The following is a 19254-nucleotide window of genomic DNA, read 5'->3' on the forward strand; positions in this document are numbered from 1 at the left end:
AGCATCAGCAGACACAGGGTGCACACATTTCCATGACCGATACTGCTGTTTAGAAGAATCTGATCTCTGATGTGTGAGGCATATACACACCTCCAGTGGGATCCACACGAATGACAACATTTCAAAGAACCAGAGTTACTGAAGGATAAATAGCCCTTCTTTATAGGCCTTAATATTTATGAATCTTAGATTCCCTGGCACTTTTTTCCTTTTCCATTTTATTCTTTTATTTTATTTTATTTTATTCACTAAAACATCAGTCTCTAGGACTATATTATCTGCATCCCCACTACTGTGCATCTTAACATATTTAAGGTTAATTTTTTATCACATCCATATCAATCTGAACATTTTAAAATTATTCTTTTTAGTATTTACAACAGTTTAAACTGGTTTGGGTGGGGGAGAGGGAGAGGAGTGAAATTTGTCCATGCTTCCGACTTACACTAAAATGTATTTTCCTTAGGTTCTTCCTAAAGACCTGACCCAGCCACAATTCCAGGTATTGACTTTTGATGATTTAGTTGCCGCTGGTGTTCCTATAGCACCTGAAGACCCTACATACTGGGATAACTTTTGTTCCAAACAGGAGTGCCCAGCACGCCAGAGTACTCATTCAAGATAAGACTGCGTTTCCAAGAAAAGAAACTGAAATCTTTCAAAGACCACACATTGTTAGTCTGCGAAGCTTAATTTGAGTGTGTGTATCCATTTCCCCTTTTAGACCAAGATTTGGTTTCCCAGCCTCACAAACCTGCCACCTTTTACCCCCTTTCCCATATGCTGAGATCATGTCAGGCTAAAGAAACTGTGAAGTAAAAGATCTAAATTGACTCTGCACCTTTTTTTCATTGTGTAATTTGCCTCTATGATTCTCATATCTCTATAATTACTCACTGCCAATAGCAGTGAATAGAGCTGCATTAATGCTGCTCTTGATGAGGAACAAGTATTTAATATTTAAAGAAAATGTGTTTTCATAATTTCTGCTGATGTTTAAGTGATGATATTGCCTCTCTCTCATGAAATCATAATTTTATTCCAAAGTAGCTGGGCAAAGCCAAAGTAAAACAGTTGGTTAATGATGATGGTACTATTACTTCATAGCAAAAGTTCTATGTAAAATTATCAAACTTATTTGAAGTTAATGGATCTACAGCTGTGTAAAACCAGTTTGAGAGTGTTCTAAGTCCTGGGCTTTTGGTGAGGTATGTCTCACACAGTCAGCCGCCTCCTCAGAATTATCTGTACTGATGAATCTCTCCACTAATAGTATATAGTTTGCCTCTCCTTTAGATATCTCATTCCTCAGAAGTGGATACATGCCCTGCAGTAGTTCTGCGTTTCTGGACCCATATTTGCATCTATGTTCTCTTTATTTCTGGGGACCGCTATTTTTTAAATACATAAGCAGTGTGTGCCCTTTTCCAAGCAGGGCTGCAGACCTGGAGCTGGGGGATGTAGAGTATTGCATTGCCATATAGACTTCAGGGAGACTTGGGAGAGAGCAATAGGTGCTGGAAGACAATTTCAGACTATTTGTCTTGTCCTTTCCAAAGAATACTTTTTCCCTTTGTGTATCTTCCTTTTTAATCTATGAAGTGTGGATATTTGAGGTCATTTGAAAGGTGCAGGGAATGGATACTGACCAGAATCATTACTTCAGAATAAAAGGCTCAATTCTCTTCCAATTGTAGTCAAACAAAATTCATGTTGACTTCAGTGAGAGTAGGATTGTGCCCAAATTGGCTGTTGCCCTGCATTCTGATTGGGTGAAGGCCTGCTTGTATTATAACCTTTAAACTTGCACCTCTGATATAGGATTTGAGGCAGAAAGGAAATGGGTTTTATGGTCTTACAGAAGCTCCCGTGCTGCTGATGTGGATAATCACTTCTTCACACTCAAATAATACTGTTAAAATTATCCTTTTGCCCGCTTTTACAGCATACTTTTTAATTGAGCCATTAATTAATAAATAATTACATAATTCTCTCTCAGTCATTACAGCTTTACCCTGTAGGTAGGAGTGAATCTGAAAATTAAGAATTTGTAGTACTGAAAGTGTAATGACTATTGGATCTTGGGTTAGGAGTCCCCCAGGGGCCAAGGTTATTCTGTTTAAAGTCAAGGGAAATTTCTTAATGGAGAAAACTAGCACTAAGTCCATTATACCCTGCTGATTGTAAAATTTTAATTTTATTTGCTAAAATAATAGCTGTAATAAGGATTTGTTGATAGATGCTTTTTTCCAGACTACAATAGATGTTTAAAAATAATCCTGTTTGTTAGTTGTTGGTCTTAATTGTCACTGCTGCTGGTGTTTCAGACCAAACTGAGAATCCAGTGCTTTTTATCAGTCTGCACTGCAAACACTAAGCCCCATTGGCAAGTGCATAATAAATTTTATCATCTGCAGTGAAATAATTCGCACTGTTGTAGGTGATCACATTTAGGCATGGGAGTTAATCCTGATAACACCTCTTTTGGCTGGCTAATAACCAATAAGGTTGTCCATTTTCAAGGCTGTATCTGTAACAAGAAAGTTTAGAAACTTAAGGGTTGGTACTCCTCCAAACTCTCCCACCACTCACCCCCCAAAAAAGCATTGATTATGAAAGACCAGGCAGAATCACTAGGAAGACTCCAAATCCTCACAATACACAGATTTCCTTTACAGTTGAATTTCTGTTGCTCTGGGTAAAAAAACAGGATTAATCTAACTTTTGCAAATTTTATCGAGCAGTAATGGTAAGAGATAGTGTTGGCTTGTGGAAACTCAGATGAGTCATATGTATCTACAATTTCAGATCTTAGCACTACTGATAGAATTACTTTACATTCATATGCACAGAAAAGGAGCAATCATACAGGTATAAGAGTTTCACATGTCTATACACTAAGATCTTGTAATACCCTGGGTATGTGAACAATTATTCTCACAATCATAAGAATTGCTTTCTGAGCATATACTACTGCTGTAAATAATTATTTAGAAAATAAACTGAATCTCTTCTTTAAACAGTGTTATGCATGTGGAGCACACATTAAAATCAACATTATGGTCATGTATAGAAGAGTTAGTGTAATTGAATATCCAAGGTGAAATCCTTAATATTGCTGTAAATGATCTATCTATTTAATGCTTTAGGGCTAGATTTTTTAACTTCGTTCTTTACAGAAATACCATGGTACAAATTGTGATAAATGTGTTTAACTTTGGCATATGTCTGTGGTTTTAAAGTGTCTTATGTAAAGATTATAGTTTAGTGACAGAAATACTTTTAAGACACTTTGCATCTGTGTGAAAAGAGCGTTATGTTGTCATTTGACATGAGTATATGGCTGTACGAAGTAGGTCATATGACTCAAGCAGGCTTACGCTATCAAGATTTATCTTCTTACTATATTACAGAAGCAAATGGGCTGAAATAATGAACACGTTAGCTAAAGCTAACATTGGTTTTCAGTTTTTCAAAAAAAAAAAAAGGTGTAAAGCACTGATATGTTCACAGCTAACCACATTAACAAATCAACATAAAAAAGATGTTGTTAGAAAGACCTGGATATGAAAAAGAAATAAGCTAGAAATGAGGCTACAAATATGCACATGAGCATCATCTCTCTTGGAAAAACTACCTGTTGGATGATGCTTCCCAGCTTTAGTGACCATGCACAACTCTGTTTACTTTGATGGTGTTTGTTCATGTTGTTTTTTAGTTTGTAACATCCTTGGGGAAGTAATCATGTTTTTGGCATATGTCATGCACATTCTGTACAAAGTTTTAATATCCAAATATTGTAAATATTCTACATTGTTATGTACTCTTACATTAATGAGAAGTTCTAAGGTTTTTGTTTATTGAAATAAAAACTTCTTCTAAAATTGAATTATTGTTCTAGCATTCTGGATCTGTTCTGCTGTTTTTTAAATAATAAAGGTTGTTTGCTTACAGCCAGACACCTTTTTGAGGTGACCTCTCAAACTAAGTAGAGTTTGACTTGTGTTATTATTAGATAGGAGGTTTCCAAGGAACACCAAGAACCTGAGGCAAGTAACATTAGTGAGTCAATAGGCATAATGCTGTGCTCTTAATCAGTATTGAATCTATGCTAGAGCACAGGACAGTATGGTGCTGGAGGTGGCATCTTGCAGATGAGGCATAAAACTAGGATTCTGACCGCTTGTGGTCATTAAAGCTTTCATATCACTTTTCGTAAGAGTAAGCATGTTATTCCCTTTCTTCTGGCCAAATACCAGTAGGATAATTATATTCTGTCTACCTAACTTTCTTCTGCAGCTTTGATTGGGTAAGGTACAGTATTCTTCACTTCCTGCCTTAAACTGTGGCAGATGTGTGCTGTTGAACAGATACTGTTTTCCGCATCAGAGATAACTGCGTTTTAGTGGTGGGAGAAGTAAGCCCCCATAGAGCCCTTGTTTAATTTGCAAGAAGGCTTAATTTGTTAATGGTGTAAGGAGCTTTGAGTTCTTCTTTGAGTAATATGTATATGAAATATATATATATATATACACACAGAGTGTCTTCAACTCTTGGGCTATATGGCAGCTTGCACCTTTGTAACCAATCACACCTGACTACACCTCCACTGCTTCCAGGGTTGATACAGAACAACCTACTGTCCAAGCAGGGACACCTGGGACAGGCAGGCAACTTGCCCCTTGCATGTAAAGAACTCCCTAAACTGGTGAAAAGAGCAACTCGACATCCGTGTGGGTGTCCTTTTCTCTCGCCCAACCACATCAGTGTCTAACAACCGACGGAGCCCACCTTGACACCCTCATGGTTCAAAGTGGGTGAGCAACCCACAGTGCCAGTCTTCACATCAGCCTATTGGAGCTCAGGGCAGTCAGGAACACTTGCCTCCATTTCCTACCCCTCATAAGGGACAAGCCAGTCAGGGTCACAATGGACAATATGTCCTGCATATGCTACATCAACAAGCAGGAAGGAGCAAGATCCTGCTCCTTGTATGCCAAGAAAGACATAAAACTCTGGAACTGGTGTATAGCCCACCATATCCAGATTTCAACGGTCTACCTCCTGGGCATCCAGGACACCCCACCTAATGTCCTTAGCAGACATTAATCCCACAATTATGAATGGGAGTTGGACACTCCCTCAGGTTCCTCACAGCATATTCAGGAGATGGGGGCTGCCAGAGATCGAACTTTTTGCCACCTCCGAGAACAGGAAGTGCCCTCTGTTCTGTTCAAGGGAAGAGTGGGGGTCTGGGTCACCACTCCCTGGGGGACACTTTCCTTCTACCGTGGAAGAAGAGTCTGTTCTATGCCTTTCTCCCAATGCTCCTAATTCTAAGGGTACCAAACAAGATAAGGCAGTACAAGGCCAGAGTTATTCTCAAAGTACCTACCTAGCCAAGACAAGCTTGGTACACTTGTTTGCTTCAATTTTGTGTCCAACCATTGGTCAAGCTCCCTACCATTCTTCATCTCCTGTTTTAGGATGTGCGTGGTGCTCGTTACCCCAGCCTAGTGGTTCTATGCCTCGGCTTGGTTCCCGGATGGTTCTTGGGAATAGAGGCTTCCTGCTTTCCAGAGGTATAGTAGAAAAACATCAACCTACTTACCTGTTGTCCATTGCTGTGGTTGTCGCTACCTCCACCCTGAATTGGTTCCCTTTTCCCCATCCTGGATTACCTGCTGGATCTGAAGACATCCAGCTTATCTATCAATTCAGTCAAGATACATCTGGCTGCCATAGCAGCCTTTCATTGCCTGGTCAAGGGATTCTCCATTTTTGCTCATCCAATATCATCCCAGAATTATTAAGGGTCTGGGTAATCTCTTCCCCTACATTAGATACCCCATCTTGTCTTGGGACCTCAGCCTGATTTTGGCCCACCTCACAAGACCTCCATTTGAATAACTGGCAACCTGATCCCTATTTCATTTATCTAGGAAGATGGCTTTTTTAGCTGTCATCATGTGAGCCCTTAAGGCCAGGGAGATTGAAGCCTTGATGGCAGATTCCCCCTGTACGAAATTCTTTAACTATAAAGTCTATTTCTGTCCACATTTTAAGTTCCTACCGAAGGTTACATTGGATTTGCATCTTAACCAATCTATCCATCTACTAGTATTTTTTGAAGCCTTATGGTTCTGAGCAGGGATTCTATTCCCATACCCCGGATGTTAGAAGGGCCTTGGCCTTCTAACTGGATAGGGCTAAGCAGGTTAGGAGATCACCTAGACTCTGTCTCCTCCGCAGATAGATCGAAGAGGACTCCCATATCTGCTCAAAGACTTTCAAAATGGATATCAAGTCGTATCTCTATCTGTTTCGTATCTGCAGGTCCTTGGCGCCCTTCCCCCCAGCCCCCCTTCCCCAGAGGATAAGAGCACATTCAGCCAGGTCACAGGCAACCTCTACTGCATTTGTGAAGAATATTTCTATATCTGAGATATGTAGAGCCACTATCTGGACTTCAATCCATACGTTTTCAAAGCATTGTTCCCTGCCATCTGATGGGGCACTTGGCTCTGCAGTACTATCTTCAGTTCTGCACCCTGTTCTGAAACTGCCACCTCTTTCTGGGGATACTGCTCAGAAGTCACCTGAAGTGGAGCACAAATTGCAACAAATCTTGTACAAAATATATTATGTAAGCTTTCAATGGAAAAGTTATGATTTGCTAAATAAGATTATCTTGTTTAAATCCGTGTATCATCACTAGGGCTCCGTGTCTGTCATGGAGGTCACGGATTCTGTGACTTTGCATGACCTCCCATGATTTCTGCAGAGGTCGGTGTGCTCAGCTCACCAGCTGCTCAGGTGGCTCCCAGGACAACTACACCAGCCCCTGCTGGAGCGGCACTGGGGTCAGCCATAGTCTCCGGCCCCCAGCAGCTGGTGCCACTGGCCCCAAGTGCCACTCCTCCCCCAGCAGTGGCCCTTCCAGCACCCGCCCCCCTCAAGATTTAATCACGCTTATGGACAGGTCACTGGCCATGAATATTTGTTTATTGCCCATGACCTGTCCATGACATTTACTAAAAATACTCATAAATAAAATTGTAGCTTTAATCATCACTGTATCTAAAGTTAGAATATTGGCTAAATATCTATTTCCCAAGTATGTTTGTTCCTGGGGTAACACCCACCAGGTGAAATCTGCATTGAAGCCAGACAGCTTTGTGTTGATGGTCCATTAAAGACATTTAACTCTTACAATGGGTCATAGAGGAGACTCATTCCACCAGGTAAGTCTTCCTTTGGACTCCTTAACACAGAAATGGCCAATGGCTGCCCCTGTGAGTCAGCAAACCATGTAAGGACATGTGATTTGCTCATGTTACCCTGGACTCCATCTTGTGCCAGTAACTTTTCACAGACAGGGGCTTGAGTTTTGTTTGGGACAGTAAAATTTTAAGCACATGGCAGAGGATATAAAAGACCCGTGAAACATCTCTGTGTTGCTTCTTTCCTGCTCTGATTCTCTGGGCTGGATTTACAACTAAAAGGAACATACTGGACGATTGACTGAGGAGCTTCATTACTACAAACCTGATACGAGAACATTGCCATTATTCTATGTACATGATCTATTAACCATTTTAACTCTTTTTTTCTTTACTAATAAACTTTTAGCTTTTAGTTACTAAAGGATTGGCATGATTATTGGGTAAGATCTGAATTATACATTGACCTGGCTAAGTGCCTGATCCCTTTGATGAAATAGGTTTTCAATAACCACTCATCATAAAGGCTAGCGTCTGGGTGGTGAAATAAGGGCTGGAATGCCTAAGGAGACTGCATTTTTGACTTCTTGTTCACCAGTGTGGTGAGACTTACTGGTGTGGTGTAATCTAATCATAAAATAACCACCAGGTTGGAATGAGTCTGCCCTATTTCTCAAGAATTTCTCCTGAATCTGGCATTCTCAGTTGTGACCCACTGAGGCATGGTGACACTTCTCTCCCCCTCTGCCTCCTCCCGCCTCCAATAATTGATGTTCAGGTAAGAAAACGATGAATGAGCAGCCCTTCTTCTGACTTGCTTTTGAAACCACTCTGTAAAACAAAGACAGGAGCTTGAGAGTTTTGTAATGGATATTCATTCACCAGAAAAATTACAAGTAAAGAATGTTATTTGTGAGCAATATCTAGGAGATGTATCGTTTAGCTTTACAAATACTGTTTGTCCTGCATTACCTAAGGGATACCTATGCGCCACATCATAAAGCCATGAAGGGAGCACAATGCTGTAAATAGATATTAGAGAACCTGCCTAATATTCCACTTTATAAAGTTTAATTTCTTGGTCACATTCTGAACTAGAAGAAGAGCTAATACTGGACAAATAGATATAATTCATCAGATAATTTACTTTTGATGTAGGAAATCTGCTTCAGCAAGGACAAAGTCACTTGGTGGGGGATCCACGAGGGACTTGGGCATTGCAACGCTGAGCATCACAGCACCTAACTTTTAGGCACCTAGGAAATCACAGTCACAACACTGTGATCCTCAAAGCCAAGTTAGGCACCTAGGCTCCTTATACAATGAATGGGAAGAGAGAGACACCTTATAATGTGATCCACAAAAGCCAGCCCACTAGGTGTGGAGCCACCTAAGCTAACCAATGCAAGATGCTGACAAGAAGAGTGTGTTATAAGCTCTGCCCCACTCAGAGATAGGCTCCTAACTCCAGGCTGCAGGGAGGCTCCTAGCTCTGAGTAGCAATTCAAGAATTGGAACCAGTCTCTTGTAGTAAGGCACCTTAGGTGACTCAGTAATTTTTTGTGGAAATGACTTTGGAGCCTACCTCATTCCACACAAAACAGCTGCAAGAGGAGGTGGTGGTGCTGCCCACCTTATAAACTTATAGCCCCATGGTTACAGCACCCCTGCCTCCCCTAGGATGTGGGAGACCCAGGTTGAATTCCCCACTCTGCCAGAGGGGAAAAAAGTATTTGACCATGGGGGTCTCACTTCTCAGGAGAGTGCTCTAGCTACTGAGCCACGAGACAGTCTGATGTGGGCTCCCTCAATCTCTAATTTTGCATTTAAATAATTTTTTTTTTAAAAAGTGGTTGAAGCAGGGGACTGGACCAGGGTCTCAAACCTCCCAGATGGCTACCCTAAACACTGCATTATGGAGTCATTCTCTGGCCCTTGTAACTACTGAGCTAAAAGTTATAAGGTGGGCACCACCTCCTCCAGCTGGATTTTGGCCTCAGAGGCCAGGTACAGGATTTTGCCCAGCACAGGACTTAGGTGGCCAAATGCCTCTTCTGGTTCATGGATCGCTCTGGGCTTAGGCAGGAGATAGGTGGCCGTATGCATGGAGGGAGGCAGCAGTGTGCATGCCCAGAGGCAGGAACAAAGGCCCCTAGGTAGCTTTTACTCTGAAAAACATTGGCACCTACAGGGTTCAGTGGGTGTTTTGTTGATCACAGTGGAGCCAAGACTGGGACTTAGGCTCCTAAACCCAAGATTTGGTACTTTCATGGATCCCATCCTTGTTAATTAAAGAAATGGTCCATGTTTCCCTGCAACCTTTAGTTATGATACATGTGCTGTGAATAACAAACAATTCAAAAACATTGTTTCAGAAAGTAGTGGATACACTTCAGTAGCTTGGGAGAACATGCCTAGGAAGCTCTCTGATGGAAAAACTGCCCCAAACTGTTTGTCCTTTAACAGCAAAATGGATCTTCTATGTTTGCATTTTGATTTGATTTTAATTTAGGCACAAATAACTTTGTGAAGGGTTATATGAATTACAGTCGTAGAGACTTAACTAACAATACAGAAAAATTCAGTTTACAACAGTTGTAATGTACTGTCAAAAGGAATAAAGCATATTTTTTTCCATGATGAATAACAGCAGTTTTGCTTCAAATCAGTTTCTTTTTTCATGTGGCAATTTCTGTGACATTTGAATTGATCTTGAAGCGAAGTGAGAACAGGCTGAAGTGCAGCTGGGAGACATGAATCTATATTTCTTAATCCCAGGGAACTAAAACATGCCCATACACATGAAAAGATTAATTAAGGAGACAGGATGGGTTCAGATCACTTACAATAATCTCTTCTGTGACATGCATCAAATATTAATTCACTTGTTCTATTCTGATGAAATCCAGCCCTTGTGACAGTTAAGCAGGCACCCTTTGAAATACCATGGTTCTTCCAAGACGTCTACATCCCGGTTAGATACGAAATGAGTCTTTGTGGTCAAGTGAAACGTGTTCCACTAACAAAGTTTATAAATCTGAGGAAAGAAACTCCAAAGAGAAATAGCATTTACCTAAAATACATGAAAAGAATATACAGACAACCCCTGAAAAATAATTTTAAAGACAAGGGCAATAAAACCTATTCTGCTGTGCACATTTTACATTTTCAGCAGCTTGATAAAGGGAAGGTTGCACTTAAATTTTCTGTGAACAGTTGTGTTTAGCCCCAATCTGAATTCCACAAAGGCATTGAGATTTGCCTGATTTTGGACTTCAAGATGCCTGGGGTGGCAGCATGTAGTATATGTGGACAGGCTGTGTCCACATTGTTGTGTGTAACTCTGTGAAAGGCTCTGGCAGGGGGCAGACAGTGAGGAAAGGCTCCGGCAGCTCCCTGCTGCCAGTGCCTTTCATGGCAGCTTCCTCCCAGCCAGAGCTTTTCCCTACTAATGGGGTCTTTCCCTGTGATGAGAAAAGGCTCCCTCAGCTCTCTGAAGCAGAAAAAGGCTCTAGCAGTGCGGAGCTACCAGACCCTTTCCCTCCTGCCTCCCTCCTGCCAGAGCCCTTTCCCTTTCCTGAGTGGGGACAGACTGGTGGCAGGGAGAGTGTGACTAAAAATAGCAGGGTAGATGGGGGAGGCACTGCGGGGGCATGTAGAAAACTGTGTAGCGCAAATACCCCCAAGGTTCAGGGGTGTCTTTACTTCCTTAAGCAGTGCCTCACCATCTACACTGCTATTTATACCCATGCTAGGGGGGCATGCAGCATATGTACGAGGGATGGCCAAACTTATTGACGATCTGAGTTGCATGTGACAATCTTCTGACATTGGAGGGCTGGGGCGTGCCTGCTGGGTCTCAAGGCTTGAGCCCTGCTGGGGGGGGGTGTCTCAGGCTTCAGCCCCTTGGGAGGTGCCTGTCGGGGCTCAGGGCTGAAGCCCCCCTCCTGCCAAAGTCCCAAACCCTAGCAGATATACCCCACAGGGCTGAAGCACCAAGACTTCCCTCTCTCCACTGGGCAGAACCAGAGCTGACGCATTGGGGGGGGGGAGAGAGCACATGGGGTCATGTGCCCCCCCCCCTCAATTTTTGCCAGGGTTTGCTGGCCCTAGTCAGTCAGATGCACAGCAGCTGCTGGAGCCAGCAAGTTGGGAGCTGCTGCGGTGGGAACTACAGGGAGAGCCACTGCTTTTGCTGCTGCCTCTCCCTGGGAAGCTAACGCAGCAGCCCCTCCCTGCAGCTCCCAGCTGTTTGCTGCTGCCTCTCCATGCAGTGCTAACACCTGGAAGCTACAGGGAGGGGCTGCTGAGGGTAAGAGCAGGGGCATGACTCAAGCTGTTGGGGGAGCTGAATCTTTAAATTGTGCCCCACCCTTTTCAGCAGGTACTAGTCATCTCTGGTAGAAGCTCCTAGTCCCTCCACTGGGCAGAAGCCCTAAGGTCTGCTTCTCCCAGTCTGGTAGGTGGAGAATAGGTGGGTGTGGGGGGCTCTGTGAGTCACACTTTAACTGTAAGAGAGCTGCATATGGTTTGTGAGCCACAGTTTGGCCACCCCCGATATATATTTTATACCTGCAGTAAGGAGTGTGCAGAATAGACATACTCTTTGGGTGAAATTTACTCCTATGCAGGGAGCCTGCTCAAGTCTTATGCACCATTTAAACTGTGATTTGGAGCCTTGGAGGGCATAAATAGGGCAAATGCCTTGTGCTGTGTCTGCTGGACAAGGGTGAATGTTAGCCTGTCTGTAAGATACCTTTCATAGCGGTAATTAACACAGACTGTTCCCAGGGCTTTGCAGATTCCTGCTGATTAAAATAAAGAATGCTGCTTTAGGCATCGCTGCAGAAAGTAGCAGAATGTTTCTTTAAATGACTGGGCAAAAACAAAACAGGAAAAGGATTTGTACTGTAAGACTTAAAGGTTGTACTATATTACAAATAGTAAATTAAACAAGGCATTTAAAAGGCAAGCAGAAAGTGCTATCTTCGTAACTCTGGAGGGGAAACATTTCAGGGCTTAGGTTTTGTTTTGCAATTAATTCATACAAAGCTGAAATATTTTAATCACTTACTTTTTTGTTTGTTTGCTTTTCATTTAAACAGGGGCTCATACGTGCCTTACTCAAGCATGTCATTAAAATTGTTGTAGGACTCCAGCTTTGGTTCTGTACTCTCTAGCTAATTACTTCACTTTTCATATCTTGAATGGGGTTGAATTTCATGCAAATGACTGGTCACTTCCAACTTAGCTGTTATGTCCATGAACGTATTTTTAAAAGACAAACACTGACCTGGATTGGAAGCCACAGGAAATGTAGTATTTCTCCATGCTTATGTTTGCCCATGCCCTCAGTGTCTATCATCTCACATCTGCATGGGAATAGTCAGCTGACCAATTAGGGCATATTTATAGCCCTTTGTGCTGTCAGAGGAGTGCTCCAGGATCACAGGAGGTCTAGGATCTGGTCTAACTGTGGTGCATTAAAGAGGATCCATAAACTGTGCTGGACTTTTGGATGACTGTTACTCTACATGACTATTTGCAACTGTTAGCAGTTATTTGGTTGTTCAACCAGTTCCCATTTTCCTAGAAGTTGGAGAAAATGTTTCTTTTCTCTCACCTGGCTGCTTTTTAATTGCCTGATTATTCCTTGGAATTTTTTTAACTTGTTGAACTTGCAGATATTTCATTGAAATAGCAACTATTAATTGCACTTTTACGGATAATTAGTTACAGCCTTTTGAAAATGACATCAAATTAATCTAGGGATGTCAACTGGAATGTGCCAATTTCTGAAGGTTGTTGCAATCTCATATCAAAGATGCCTTTTAACAAATAACCTAGCGGTGCAGCAGCTCTTTGAAATATTGTATCCTCACAATTTGTATAATAAAAAATTGATTTATTTTACTTTGCCCATAAGAGACTTGTGATGGGGTGTCCACTCCACAAAGGACTGGAAGGGGTTAAGATGGCCAGGTAGGCCTATTAACTCTACAGGCTGCACCTGGAGGGAGAGTCAGGAGAGGTAGGAAGCAGTTTAGGAAAGGAGCAGTGAGGACTGGGAGAATCAATCCAGCAGTTCTGGGCTTTAAGATCCCTGGACTGGAACCCAGAGTAGAGGGGGACCTGGGTTCCCCTATGAGCCACTGAATGCGGGGCACCTGAGGCAGTGAATGGAAAGACAGCCTAGGACTGTTGAAGGAAAGACTTTGATATCTACCTGGCCCTCTTAACCCCTTGTCTGGCGCCTCCCCATATCACCATGGTGTCGGCCTTGAGAGCTAATCCCCAGAGTGATATGGGGAGGCGCCAGACAAGCGGTGAGTGGTGCACCCTGTCACAGGGCTGAATACAGAACATAAAATAGAGCAGGCGTTCTCAAACTGGGGGATTGGGATCCCTTGGGGGGTTGTGAGGTGATTATGTGAGGGGTTGCAAGCTGTCAGCCTCCACTCCAAACCCCGCTTTGCCTCCAGAATTTATAATGGTGTTAAATATATAAAAACGTGTTTTTAATTTATAAAGAGGTTTGCTATGTGAAAGGGGTCACCAGTACAAAAGTTTGAGAATCACCGAAATAGAGCCTCCATGACTTTGGCAGAAAATCCCCATGTGCCATTTCCAGCCTCTTTCTCATGTGGGAAAATCCTGTTTCTGAAATGAACATTAGCTTCTCTCTGAGATATAGCAACTGGGAGAACTCCTCTCCTAGTGCAAATCAGCACAGCTCCAAGATAATATCAGTGGAGCTACACTGACTTACAATAGTTGAGGATCTAGCCCGGGGTGGGCAAACTTTTTGGCCCCAGGGCTACATCACCATTGCAAAACGGTTTGGAGGGCTGGGTAGGGAAGGCTGTGCCTCCCCAAACAGCCTGGCCCCCACCCCCATCTGCCCCCTCCCACTTTCTGCCCCCTCCCACTTCCTGCCCCCTGACTGCCCCCCTTCAGAACCCCCAACCTATCCACTCACACTGCTCCTAGTTCCCTGACTGCCCCTCCCCAGGACTCCCCTGCCCCTAACCACCCCCCTGGAACCTCACCGCCTATCCAACCCCTGAGTGCCCCGACCCCTATTTACACCCCTGCCTCCCCAACAGGCCCCCTGGGATTCCCATGCCTATAACCAACTGCTCCCCACCCCCTTACCATGCCACTCAGAGCAGCAGGAGCTCACAGCCCCGCTACCTGTCTGGAGCCAGTCCCATGTCGCACTGCCCAGCAGGAGTGGCAGGCCGTAGCGCAGTGAGCTGAGGCTGCAGGGGAGGGAGGACAGCAGGGGAGGGGCTGGGGGCTAGCCTCCCTGGCCGGGAGCTCAGGGGCCAGGTAGGACGGTCCCGTGGGCCGTAGTTTGCCCACCTCTGATCTCGCCCTAAGGTTTTTAACCAAGTATGCCCCATTATAAGCCTACGGTTGCTGGCAGTCATTTCAATGGGGATAGAGGGAGGGAAATACATTCATGTGGTCATTGTGCTGATGAAAGAGATCATTTTAGACCTGACAGCAGAAGAAATTAAATACCATGCTGTCAAGGTTCCTTCCCCACTCTGAACTCTGGGGTACAGATGTGGGGACCTGCATGAAAACCCCCTTAAGCTTACTCTTACCAGGTTAAAAACTTCCTCAAGGTACAGACTTTGCCTTGTCCTTGAACCCTATGCTGCCACCACCAATCGTGTTAAACAAAGAACAGGGAAAGAGCCCACTTGGAGACGTCTTCCTCCCAAGCTCTACACCCCCTTTCTTGGGGAAGGCTTGATTAAAAATCCTCACCAATTTGCGTAGGTGAACACAGACCCAAAGCCTTGGCTCTTAAGAACAATGAAAAAGCAATCAGGATCTTAGAAGAAGAATTTTAATTAAAGAAAAAGTAAAAGAATCACCTCTGTAAAATCAGGATGGTAAATACCTTACAGGGTAATCAGATTCAAAACATAGAGAATCTCTCTAGGCAAAACCTTAAGTTACAAAAAGACACAAAAACAGGAATATACATTCCATTCAGCACAGCTATTTTAGCAGCCATTAAACAAAAGAAAATCTAATGCATTTCTAGCTAGATTGCTTACTAAATTTTTACAGGAGTTCTGAAGAGCATTCCTGATCTGTTCCCGGCAAAAGTATTACACAGACGGACAGACCCTTTGTTCCCCCCCAGCTTTGAAAGTAACTTGTCTCCTCATTGGTCATTTTGGTCAGGTGCCAGTGAGGTTACCTTAGCTTCTTAACTTTTACAGGAGAAAGGGTTTACCTCTGGCCAGGAGGGATTTTATAGTTCTGTGTACAGAAAGGTGGTTACCCTTCCCTTTATACTTATGACACATGCCTTGACATGATTGAGGAAAAGAAGAAAAATGAAAGCAGAATAAGACATAAAGGAATTGTTTTTAAAAAAGTAATATTACTATAACAAATATTAAAAGGTGTCAGTGGAGTTAAACAGTGTCTAGCTTTTCCTGTTGTCATTTGATTGGTTCCCAGTACTAGCCAATTTGTAGCAATAGAAACCAAGAAAGAGGATTGAGTTTGGGTGGTTGGTTTTTTTGTTTTTTGGTTTTTTTTTTTGGAGTGGGGGCATAAATCTTTAGTGCTTCTCAGACATAATGTACAATGTGCCAGAGAAAAATCAATAGCATCATGACAGCGCATCCTTAAAATATATTTAGGCTCACAGTTCAGAAAAAGAATCCAGATAAAATAAGTGCTTTAAAAAACAAAACCGAGTATTTGTGTTTGGTGGATTGGTAGGTGGCAAGAGAGAGACAATTTAGAAAATCTCATGGGTTGCATCACAGCCAAATAACCATCCTGAAAATGATACATTCACCCTAATATTTCTGACTACCCATAGAAAAATATTACTGGTGAGTGGCAGGAGTATAAGCTTTTTTAAAAATTACAGAATTTGAGCTCCTCTGAACCACCTTCTCCCGTGATTTGGAGATCCCCTTAAGCCTGCCAGAGAAGAATCCCTGCTCCAGGGGAGATGCTGATCTCTGCAGGGCAGACTCCACCCCCAGATGCTTGCCTGCTAAAGAGTGCAGGAGTGAAACTTCCCTCCTGTGCTCCTGCCAGGGCCACAGCTATGAGAACTCCTGAGTGCCCCTGGGAATTTGGGATCAGAGCAAATCAGGGTGGATGGAGGCCAGGATTCAGTCCACCACCTGAGATGTAAATTGGTACTGACCTTGAAACTGATGAAGGACAGTTTACACTTGCTCAGGGAAGAAAATAGCAGCCAGTGGAGAGATTCAAAGAGGAATCAGTGTACATCAATATTAGCATATAACAATTTTGCACCAAGTACCTGTGTATATTCTTATGTAGAACAATGTTGTGCCAAGTATAGATGGTGTTACCTGTATACAGTAATACCACACCTAAAACCTCTGTGCACCCTCTGTGCATTGTACATTTATGGACATATTGTAGCAAACTGTAAATATTCCTGTAAAAGTAACCAAAAAGGAGACAATAAATACCCCTATTTACTTGGGAGGCATGTACATCAGATCATTAGTCAATGTCAAGTACACTGCCTAAGGGAGAATTCTGACTATTGATTTTTCTGTTTTGTTAGAGAAGGAGGAATTGACTCATGGTGGATTTGCTATTTTTAAGATTTATATATAAACTGAGACTTTTTACAGTTCTATTAGAATGCCTACAGCTGTCGGTTAGGATTTCTCTGTACAAATCCAAAGGAAAATATAACCATTAAATAAATATAATAGTTATGGTACAGAACTGGGAGCCTGATCTTGTAGGTTCTATTCCTGGCTCTACTGAAGTCATGCTGTGTGACATAGGCAAGCGATTGAAACTCTGGCCTTGATTCTCCAGTGCTTTGCATCTAATGTTGCCATTTACACCTATGCAAAGTGAATGATTGGGTAAAGTTCTAATAATGTATTGTTTTACACCCAGTTTGCTCAGGGATACAAGGTGGAAGCAATGTCCCAATTTCCCCATCTGTGTAAGGGAGATCATACTTCTCAACCACACAAGCGTATTGATCGGCTTGTTTGTTTTACGTAAAACATTTTGTGACCCTCTGATCAAAAGCACTCTAGAAATGCAAAGCATTAGTCTTAGCATAATCATTAAAGGAAAAGCTACAGTTATGAGAATAATCTGGTAATAGATCATGTGCCGTAGGAAAATGGGAAATCATTGGCCTTAGAGAGATTCAGGGACCATCTCTCAGGACTGATTTAGAGAGCGAGTGTGTGGTCTAGTAGACAGGGAACTAGAGTGAGAGTCAGGAGACCTAGGATATGTCCACATTAGACAATTAGACACCCGTGGCTGGCACATGCCTGCTGACTCAGGCACACAGGGCTCAGGCTAAGGGGCTGTTTAATTACAGTGTAGACGTTCGGGCTTGGGTTGTAGCCCAAGTTCTGGGACCCTCCCATCTTGCAAGGTCCTAAAGCCCGGGCTCCAGCCAAAGTCTGAACATCTATACTGTAATTAAACAGCCCCTTAGCCCGAGCCGTGCGAGCCCGAGTCAGCTGGCAGGGGCCAGCTGCAGGTTTTTAATTGCTGTATAAACATACCTTTAAGTTCTGTTCCTGACCCTGCTGCTTAGGACCTTTTTATAAAGTCACTTCATCTCTCTGTCTCTGTCTTGTCTGTGTAGATTGTAAGTGCTTTGAGGAAGGGACGATTTCATATTATGTTTGCATCACAACTGATACAACAGAGCCCAGATGGAGCCACCAGACTCTACAGAGATAAAAATAGTAATAATTTAGGGATAATAAAAACTATCTGCAGCTCCTTCACACTGAAATGGTGTTCTGTGATAGAGGAGATCACTGTATCTCATTGTCATGATATTAAAACATGTTTATTCATAAACAGGTAATGTGCTAAATGGCTCTGTACTTCCACTGGATGGCTACAGTGGGTAGACAAGCCATTGGTAGATGGTTTTGCCATTACATGCTGCACTTCTCTGTATAACCTACAAATGGTTTTCAGTTGGCATTTGTAAGTAGTTTCATGCTGCCTGCTCCTCCATTCAAATTAGTAGCTCTAATAAAATTATGGATTATGCAAGCCAGAAATGTTTACACAGTGGGAAGCATGCCAAAGGCTCAATAATAGTATCATAATTTCATTAAATCAGGAGTGTACTGTATGGCCTAAAAGATGATTTGTTTGTGCTACAGTATGTGGTCTGTGTTTATCTTGCATCCTGTTTGCTTAACATACGGCCTCTCGTCCATAATGCTCTTCTCCTTTGCTTGTCAGGATCATCCATATGTGGTCTGGGCAGGAACGCAGAGCATGACAGACCCTGATCACTGCTCTAGGCTGGCTGTGGGTGTGACACCCCTGCTGGTCCACTAACCTCCATAAGCAGGCATGACCTCCGCTAGGAGGTGGAAGCGGGGCTGCTGACACAACTTTGCCTCCTCTCCCTGGAGGGCAGGGATAGGATACAGAGGGACCTAGACAAATTGGAGGATTGGGCCAAAAGAAATCTGATGAGGTTCAATAAGGATAAGTGCAGGGTCCTGCACTTAGGACGGAAGAACCCAATGCACAGCTACAAACTAGGGGCCGAATGGCGAGGCAGCAGTTCTGCGGAAAAGGACCTAGGGGGTGACAGTGGACGAGTAGCTGGATATGAGTCAGCAGTGTGCCCTTGTTGCCAAGAAGGCCAATGGCATTTTGGGATGTATAAGTGGGGCATAGCGAGCAGATCGAGGGACATGATTGTCCCCCTCTATTAGACATTGGTGAGGCCTCATCTGGAGTACTGTATCCAGTTTTGGGCCCCACGCTACAAGAAGGATGTGGATAAATTGGAGAGAGTCCAGCGAAGGGCAACAAAAATGATTAGGGGTCTGGAACACATGACTTATGAGGAGAGGCTGAGGGAACTGGGATTGTTTAGTCTGCAGAAGAGAAGAATGAGGGGGGATTTGATAGTTGCTTTCAACTACCTGAGAGGTGGTTCCAGAGAGGATGGTTCTAGACTATTCTCAGTGGTAGAAGAGGACAGGACAAGGAG

At 43.1% G+C, this 19254-nt stretch overlaps 2 protein-coding genes across 4 annotated transcripts in view; one reads left to right on the forward strand and one right to left on the reverse strand.

Moving 5' to 3' along the window:
* The window catches only part of AASDHPPT (aminoadipate-semialdehyde dehydrogenase-phosphopantetheinyl transferase), a 64647-nt gene extending 60758 nt beyond the window's left edge, over positions 1-3889 (forward strand). For all 3 annotated transcript variants that reach the window (XM_073338578.1, XM_073338587.1, XM_073338595.1), the window contains exon 6: positions 467-3889. In XM_073338578.1, the coding sequence (XP_073194679.1) occupies positions 467-625 (159 nt within the window). In that variant the 3' untranslated portion in view covers positions 626-3889. The remainder of the gene's footprint in view (positions 1-466) is intronic.
* The window catches only part of MSANTD4 (Myb/SANT DNA binding domain containing 4 with coiled-coils), an 804538-nt gene that overhangs the window by 129699 nt on the left and 655585 nt on the right, over positions 1-19254 (reverse strand). The window lies entirely within an intron of this gene.

This window comes from Lepidochelys kempii, chromosome 1 (genome assembly GCF_965140265.1).
Source record: "Lepidochelys kempii isolate rLepKem1 chromosome 1, rLepKem1.hap2, whole genome shotgun sequence".
Classification (NCBI taxonomy): Eukaryota; Metazoa; Chordata; order Testudines; family Cheloniidae; genus Lepidochelys; species Lepidochelys kempii.